At 44.7% G+C, this 8,995-nt stretch overlaps 1 protein-coding gene across 3 annotated transcripts in view; it reads right to left on the reverse strand.

Annotated features, from left to right (window-relative positions):
• The window catches only part of BCO1 (beta-carotene oxygenase 1), a 30,639-nt gene extending 21,983 nt beyond the window's left edge, over positions 1–8,656 (reverse strand). For all 3 annotated transcript variants that reach the window (XM_045818809.1, XM_045818811.1, XM_045818810.1), the window contains exons 1-3: positions 8,409–8,656; positions 6,598–6,726; positions 1,107–1,236 (exon numbers count right to left, since the gene is read on the reverse strand). In XM_045818809.1, the coding sequence (XP_045674765.1) occupies positions 1,107–1,236; positions 6,598–6,726; positions 8,409–8,472 (323 nt within the window). In that variant the 5' untranslated portion in view covers positions 8,473–8,656. The remainder of the gene's footprint in view (positions 1–1,106; positions 1,237–6,597; positions 6,727–8,408) is intronic.
• Between the last annotated feature and the right edge of the window lie 339 nt (positions 8,657–8,995).

Raw genomic sequence — 8,995 nt, forward strand, 5'->3', positions numbered from 1 at the left:
GAAATGAGTTTTTTAAAAGAGAAAAGCAAACTAATTTTGAGCTAAGAACCTATAACTAATTTGATGAGAAGGCAAACTCAAATCAGGGGGGAAAAAATCCTGGATCTGTGTATTGGTTGGTGTTCCCCTTACTGGCAAGTGATGTAACAGCAACAATGCCTCAAAGGTTACGGTTTTAAATTCACTCCCTCCCCTTCCCTTTTCCTCCCTGGCTCTTCCTCAATCTGCAAATGTGAGTTCTGAGCAGTTCCTGGAAAAGCAGAAGCAATCTTCCCTCTCTGGGCTCGTCCGCCCCTAACACATTTCATAACTCCTCTATACCTAAAGAGAATCAGAAAGGAGATACTGAAGGCAGGCCCGATTCCATGGCCAGCCATTTAATTTGTCAGATATGTAATAGTCACACGCGTCATAACCCAGACGACTGTAAATGAATACAACTACAAATCTTCCCCGGTCCTTTCTCCCATTTGTCAGTTTCCCACCTCCTTTAGGACCCCTTCCAGAGTTTTTTATGAACATACATGCAAAAATAAATCCAGATTTCCTCCTGCCTTTTTACACCAAATATAGCACATTATTTGCTCTTTTTATACCTTGATTTTTTTAACTTAATATATCTTGGAAATTCTTCCATTTGGTACATAGAAAACATCCTCTTTCCTTTTTACTTCTGCCAGGTATTTTCCCATGTAGTTTCACTGTTACTGATCTAACTGCTCCTCTGTGGATGAACATCGGGTTATTTCCAGTTCCTCATGATAAGAAATCATGCCACCACAAACAACCTTGTACATTCGTCATTTCAGCATAAACAAGTATACCTCTAGGCTGAGGGGAATGAACGTTTGTAATTTTGATAGATAATTCCAAATTATCCATCAAAATTGCTCCCACCAGCCATGTGGGAGAATACCTAACAATCTGTCAGATGTTCTTTGTCTCTCCTGCTACTGGTGATCAAGATATGCATAGGGTATACAGGCAAAGGCCAGTCACACAGACTTTCCATCCACCCTGAAGATGGCTGTCAGAGAAGCACACACTGGTTGTTCTGACCATCGAGGATATCAAAAAGCATGACTGGATTCAAAATAGATCATTACTTGGAAAATATGTTTTTGCAGGGGTCTGGATAGGCCATTGTTCCAAACTCTGACACCACAATCCTGTTTGCCTCGATATTGGCGTTGTAGGTGTCACTCCTCAGGTATTTGCTCCTGTAATAGACTTCACCTGAAAGAGAAGAAGCAGAGTTACCCCAGGCTGACACCTTTACAGGCCTGAGTGTCGATTTCAGCCATTCCAGGGCTAGTACTAGGGGATATCAGGGTGAGCACGACAGGCATGAGCTGTCCTGGTGAGGAGATTCAAGTTTCCATGTGGATATGAATCCTTGCTCCATCATCTACCAGCCATGCACTTGACCTTGTGTCACATGCAGGATCAGTCCCCTCCACTGTGATGTCAGGATCATGATACCTTTCTTACAGAGTTGCTGTGGCATTCAAGGCCTGCAAAACACTTTGTGCATAGTAGATGCTCAATAAAAACTACATCTGCTATTGAGATGCAGGAGAGAGTGGGCAAGGCTTTGGGCCATTGTCACATATTGATAACTGATGGCTGCTGCAATTCTGGATTGTCCAACAAAATCCTGGAGGCAGGAAGGATCATGCAGGTATTGGCGGGGCTAAACACACTGGCCTTCACACACAGAACCTGCTCTAGGAAAACCCTGGTCTCCCCGTGAGCTGGCACGTCCTTTGCAGCCACTCTCTCTGAGAGTCACCACCCACAGGCACTGGCTAAGGTGCTTTCGACCCTGTGATGGTTTACTTAAAATGTTGAATTTGTTCACTTGAAATGTAAACCCCCAGCCAGGCTGGTTGTAGACAGGTGGCCCATTTCCTATAAACAACCCGCCCCAGAGCATGGAGCACTTGGGCCCACAGCAAAATGTGTCTCTGGAATTGCTCAAGGCTGACACTTCACTCTGAAGCTAAGATTAAAGAAGGAGCCACTCTGCATTCCCTGCCACCCTGCTCCTGGGAGAGTCCGATTAGCCACATTCCTTATAAAGGAACACAAGTAAACAGACTCCTGCCTGGAATCTTCCAGAACTGGGTCTGGTTTGGGGGGATGGGGATGGATATACACACACACACACACATACACATATATAGAATATATGTATATATACACACACAAACACACATATACTTATGTATATACAAATATATATGTATATGTGCCACTTACACACATTTTTAAAGCTAACATTCCAAAAGGTCACTTTGGAGCTGTACCAATTGAAAAAGCTTTGGGAGGGCTAAATTCTCAGGAGCTTTTTTTTCTGTAAATCTTGGCAACTCTGGTTCTTGGAATTTACATGTTCAAATCCTCATGGGACAACAACTTGTCCTTTTATTAGAAAATTATTGAATATATTTCTGAGGTTCATGCACTTCTAGGCCTACTTTATAAAAAATGTTTTATTTTGAAATCATGTTTGACTTACAGAAAAGAGCTCTTCTGTATACCCTTCTCCCAGCTTCCCTGGCTACACTCTGCCTCTTTTATTCAAATCTTTGTTAGTTTTTTAAAGCATCAGTTTTCTGGCCCCAGCTGAAGACCACCAGCCTTTTTTCTGTCTTTTTGCTTTCTTGCTCCAAAGTCTTACCGGTTCAGCACTACCTAGGTTCCCTGTGCTGCCCGTATACTCCAGCTGCCTGGTGCTTTTATTACAGAGGCTTGAGCCCCATCTCGCAGCCCTAATATGCTCGGTCTCGGGTGGGACGGGGCAGCCAGGCTGGAGGTCCTCCGTGGGGGTTTTTTCAGACCTCGTGTGCTCAGGGTCAGATTGGAACCATGCTAGAAACTTAGATGCTCTGTCTTTATTTTTCAGGATTATGATTCATTCAAGCCCTGTGTGTGTGTGCATGTGTGCATGGATTTGCAGCTTTAATTAGCATTTCAGGGGATTCCAGTTCAGGAGGCTCACAAACCACCTTTTGGGAAATACTTTGTGTTCTCTGCAAATCCAAGAACCCTGCTTGCCCTGTGCATGCCCCCTTAGTTCATATATAGTCGCACTTAACACGTTTGGTTTCTGTTGTTAGACAATGGGAAGCCACTGAGCCTTCTAGAGAACAGATGGGGCCAGGCTGTGCACACCAACATCAATGACCTGGCGGCCTCCAGAGGACTGGGCTGGGGAGATGCGGGCAGATGGTAGCTGGCAGGATGGGGTAATGGGGGCAGAAGTGCATAATGACTAAGACTTGGGATTCTGGATTTGGAGAGTATTGGGTTTATACACGACCTCCACCACTTCTTAGCTGTGGGCATTTGGACAAATACCTTGGCCTCTCTGGGCCTTAGACTCTCATCTGTAAAATCAAAATAGTGACAGTGGTACCTACTTCAGGAACTATAGTGAGGGCTGAGGTGGGAATGGGCACGGAGCCAATGGCCAGCAAACATTTCCTGTAGTGAGTATTGAAGACATGGGCTGGGAGGGTATTGCTTCCTGCTACCAAAATAATCTTTACTTTGTCCGCGTCATTTCAGGTCCATAAAGAGTTTCAGAGCGCCCCTCTGCGCCAGGCCCCATGCTGATTGATGAAGATACAACACTTTGAACAGGAGCTCTAAACTCTGGGGCCTCCCACCCCATGCTGCAGAATGGCAAACTGATCACTGCAAAGCAGGGTAGGGCTTGCACCCTCAACACATGACCAAAGTCAAGAGTAGGAGAGGGGAAGGGGAGATAATTGGGTGTACTCTCCACATCTTCCCTTTTCCAGCCAGTTCCAGATTATGAGTAGAACTGAGTTTTTCATGCTACTTACTGCATTGTATGTATGTGTATGTGTGTATATTATATATATTATATAATTATATATATTTATATATATGAACTATATATATAAATTTTCTGTGTTTTAGGGAATATTCTTTTGCTTTAACTATCCCAGGGCTAGGTGCCAGGCAACTAAAGACCACCACTATCACCCAAAGACCACTGAAATTATTCACATAAGCCATTCCTAAGCAATTCACCCTGCCCTGTCTTGCTTTCCCTTGAAACCTCAATAAAGGCCATGGCCTAAGCATTTCCCCTGATCCTGACTTCTGCCTCCTGACCGCCCTGGTGTTTTCCCATGCAGCCCTGCATGACGTGCTGAGCCTCCCATCCCTAGGAACCTCTAAGTACAATACCCTTTGTTCTCCTGAGCCTCTCTGTGCCTCCTCTTGTGGTCACACCTGTCTGACCACCTCATAAAAGGATACACAATAGCTATTTATCTTTGACAATGAATTTTTAGTTTGAAAACTTATGAGATGCTTTTGGAAATTCTGAACAGCACATGATAGCTTTGGTCATTTGCCTATCTATCCCATGCTTCCATAAGACAGCCATGGCTCAGTCATTTTCTGCTGGTTCCCTTGTCCCTGAGGTTCTCTATGGAAGGACACCAGAGCCACTGCTTGGTAAGCTGTGGTGACAGGGGGGTCACTTCAGCAACATAGTATTTCTCAGGCAGTGGTGTGTGTGTATGTGTGTATGTATGTATGTATGTATGTATGTGTGTATGTGTGTGCTACAGTGAGGATGGGGGCGACAGCTGCAAACTTACACTCCAGACCACAGATTGAGATCTTAGCCCTACCTTGATGATCTTGGATAAGCCACTCAACCTCTCTAATGTTTCCATTCCTGCCTCTGCAAAGAGGGGACTGGAACACCTCTCCCACAGCATTCGCACGAGCACCAGAAATGGCCGCAAAGAACCCGGCAGCCTGGTGAAGCAGGGCCTCACAGAAAGGAAGCTGCCTCTCATGCACTTCATCCAGAACAACATTTGTTTTCCCCAGAATCGTGGGTAACATCTGCCTAGAAAAGGAGATGATTGAGACTTAGAGCTGTCAGGGAATTATGGAACCACCAACTTAGTAGGTGAGTCTCAGGAAAATCTGTAAGTTTTTAAAATCATGGTATCTCCATTCCTGAAATGTTTGAGCAAGTTGCTAGCATAGAGTCTGCACTCAAAAAATAATTGCTGACTGGCTTGAAAGAAATAATAGTTATGCAAAAAAAAAAAACAGTTAATGCTTACTGAGCACATAATAGTTAATGCCAGACATTATACAAGGCTACTTACACATACTAATTCCCTTAATTTCCACAGCAACTCTATGAGATGTGCTACTAATATATCTCCAATTTGAGGATGGGAGACTGAGACATGGAGAGGGTCAGTAACTTGGCCAAGGTCACATAGCTTAGATTAGCTGGTATTCAAACCTAGCAACAACCATGGTGTTTTTTAATCCACTAGCATCTCCCAGGGGTCAAGCCCTGGCTAGATATCCATTCTTCTAGTCATCACAACAGTTCTCCAGGGAGGATGATTAAGCTCTTTTTACTGATGAGGCCAAGGGAAGTGAAGTGACCACAGATTTCCCATGCTAGAATACGGGAATTAAAGAAAAATTTCACCAAGCTCAAGTTCTTGGTTATGAATTTGCCTGCTTTGTGCCCCTGAGCCCGCTCAAGCCTCATGCAACCCACCCTGGACCTCTTTGAGAATTCAGCTCATGCTGTGTGACATTACCCAGCCCAATGGGCAACAGCAAAGAGTTTACAATCCACTTATTGAGCCACTACCATGCACTCAGAATTTTGCTTTATTTGTGGCACTTCTTACTTTCTGCTCTATATTCAGTGTCCACTCAGGGAGAGCTACTGAACATATTGCATGCGTGACATGGTTCTCCTCTGCCTGGTGAGTAATACATTCAGCTTTGTTCTTTTCAGTTTTGTATTCACTGTTTTGATGTGGTGTGTGTTTGATTCCAAAGCCTGTAACCTTCTGCCTGCTGTTGCCCACCTTATTGAAAATATATAATATTTTGTAAGTTGGACTCTTTGAAAAAGAGTCACCTTGGCCACCTTTCCAGGGAGGTTTGTGCTTATAGTGGGCTGAATGACCAACTCCCCAAGGTGTCCCTGTCCTAATCCCTGGGACCTGTGAATATTACCTGACAGGGCAAAAGAGACTTTATGGGTATGATTAAGATAATGAATCTTGAGAAGGAAGATTATTCTGGATTATCTGGGTGGGCCCAATGTAATCACAAAGGTCCTTATAAAAGGAAGATAGGAAGGTTAGAATCACAGAAAAAGATGTTGTGATTATAGAAGCAGAAGGAGGGGGAGAGAGAGAGAGAGAGAGAGAGAGAGCGAGCGCGAGTGCGAGAGCTGGCTTTGAAGATGGAGATGGGGACACAACCCAAGGAATGCAAGCAGCTTCTAGAAGCCAGCTAAGGCAAGAACGTGGATGATCTCCCAGAGCCCTCAGAGGAAGAGCAGCCCTGCCAACACCTCGACTTCAGTTCAGTGAAACGCATTTTAGACTCCTGATTTCCAGAACTGTAAAAAAAATTAATTTCTACTGTTTTAATTTCACGTGTATCTTTTTATTTTTATGAATGTGGCTGAGTAAATTTAAAATTGCACATGTGGCACACGTTAGATTTCTATTGGCCCTTGGACAGAACAGCAATAGCAAACTAATAGAGTGCTTTTACCATCTCTGATGGTGAAGCTGTGGAGCAAAGCCAGGCCGTCAAACCAATGGTTGTAGCTGGTCTCCCCCACTGTGTGCATCCCAGGCCCGTTGCGCAGCAGGATTCCCTGAAGCCATGTTGGAATCTTGCCTGTTAAGAGAAAGAATGTTCAGTTTCCAGTTTCCGTGTCTAAACAAAAAGCTACAAGAAATGGCCATGGAAAGGAACTGAGGCCATAGCCCCAACACCACTCGCTACAGTCATCCATTTACCTGGCAGTCATTTCCAGAAAGCGTACCGTATACCTGGTATTGGGCTGGCACTGAGGATACCAAGATAAGTAGGCATCGTCTGTGTCTTTCCGTTGCTTACCATCCATGGAGAGACAGAGACAGAAGAATCAACAGACACTCAGAATAATCTGTGGTAAAGGCAGTGCAGTAGACTCAGCCAAAGGGACTGTGTGCAACAACCTCATCCTGAGGTGAGGGGACTACAGGAGGGTAAAGACTGCTTCCTGGAGGAAGTGACTTGGATGAGTCTTGAGGGAGAGTAGGCACTCGCCTCACAAAGGAATAAGGAAAGAACATTCTAGAGCTGTGCTGTCCAATATGGTAGCCACCAGCCCCATATAACAATTAAACGTGGCTAGTCCAAAGTGAGTTGTGTTATAAATATAAAATACACACCAGATTTCAAAGACTATGAAAAAAGTGTAAAGTATTTCATTAGCAATTTAAAAATATTGATTACATGTGTGGACAGGAAGAAGAGCCAGGACGGTAAGAAACTTGGAGGACATAGAACTGCTAAGACTCAGAGTTGGACTACATATGGGGGGAAGAGGAGGGGAGTATTCAAAACAGTAAATTCCATCCAAGTCTCTTGCCTTGGGCAAGTAAGTGAACGGGAGGATTATTCATAGACACCCAAAACACAGGAGAAGGAGCAGGCGAGGCAGGGCAGGGAGAGGTGAACAAGAGCGTAGAGTTGATGCCATAGATACACACTAAGAACATTTATTGAGCACTATGCAACTTCCAAGGCAATTTCGAATCTGAAAAAGCTCCAATCTGACTTTCCTCACAAAGAACGCTCACCGTTGTCCTCTCCTTTTGAAAACATCCAGTCTGTCTCTCCAAAGCTGAACTTGCCTGTGAATCTGAGCTGACCCACTTGCTGTTCTCAGAACACTGAGCAAGTGCCAAGCCGAGGACCCGAGAGTTCAGACCCAGTCATTGCCCTGTAGACTCTAAACAAGATGGTGCCAGAAAGTCAAGTTGCAACTCAGAAGAGGAGAAAGCCAGACAAAGAAATGAGACACAAAGCCCGCTGGAGGAATGTTCCTGCTGAGGCTCCTGCTGTGGGGCTCTTTCACTGGCTCTGCAGATACTCACATGCCCACGTGACCCCCGTGGTACCTGCAAGGAAATCACAGCTGGTTCTTCCTACCCTCCAGTGAGCACTTGCAGGAGTGTGAACTCACCCCCACTTCTCGTGCCATTTTGAAATTAATTCAGTATGCACATATTTGCATAAACACAGCGGGAAGGGGCCACATTTTGCAGAATAACCCCATTGTATATATGCCAAACGCAGAATTCCCAGGACTTTTCTCCTGGAAATAGTGAGAATGACTCTCCCTCCTTGGAAACTGACTTATAATATATGAAAGCACACCTAGATTTTCACAGAGAATGTGTCTGGATTATGAATCATTTTCTCCCAGATAATGTTTTCCAGATTTTCCAAAAACGATTTATAACAAGCAGAAAAAAAGGGCATACATCTAGACATGAAAGAAAAGCCAATTGTTTATGCAAAACGCTCACCTCTCACTTTGGCCCTCACAGGCTCCAGTTGTTCTTTCTTATTTCTGCCAAATATTACGTCCATCACACGGGCGCTGCGAGGGAGTGCTGTGACAGTGAACAGACCGGCTTCTGTCTTCAAGTCTTCAAGGCAACTGCTCCTCAGCTCCTCCTTTCCTCTCCTTCATGCTCTCCCGCTCCCTCCTGGTGCCACTCTGCTTTCCCCCATCTGAGGGCCTGGTATTTCTTCACGTTCCAAGGGGAAGCTGCACCGGGATTAATTATGTTTGGTCAAAGGTCAATTTCCCAGCCGCGTGTTCTTGTTAAACTTTAATCCTCTTATTGTCTCTCCCTTTCCAATGTCACTTTTGGTTTAACCAAGAAAAGCTTCGTAGTCTCCTGCTGGGCTGAGGTTGGGGAGAGATTTAGCGGTGCATTCTGCTTTGGCGGGCTGTCAGGAAAAATCCAACCAGGAGGTGGAAGTGGTTTGTAATCAGAAGACAGACTGTCAGGGCCATCAAAGACACCTGAAGTCAATGAGGAGTGCTCATATTGCCTTGAAGGAAAAAAAAAAAAAGACACTGGAATTAGGGCTGCCAAGAGCACGT

This window comes from Phyllostomus hastatus, unplaced genomic scaffold (genome assembly GCF_019186645.2).
Source record: "Phyllostomus hastatus isolate PE091 unplaced genomic scaffold, TTU_PhHast_1.1 phas_scaffold_345, whole genome shotgun sequence".
Classification (NCBI taxonomy): Eukaryota; Metazoa; Chordata; class Mammalia; order Chiroptera; family Phyllostomidae; genus Phyllostomus; species Phyllostomus hastatus.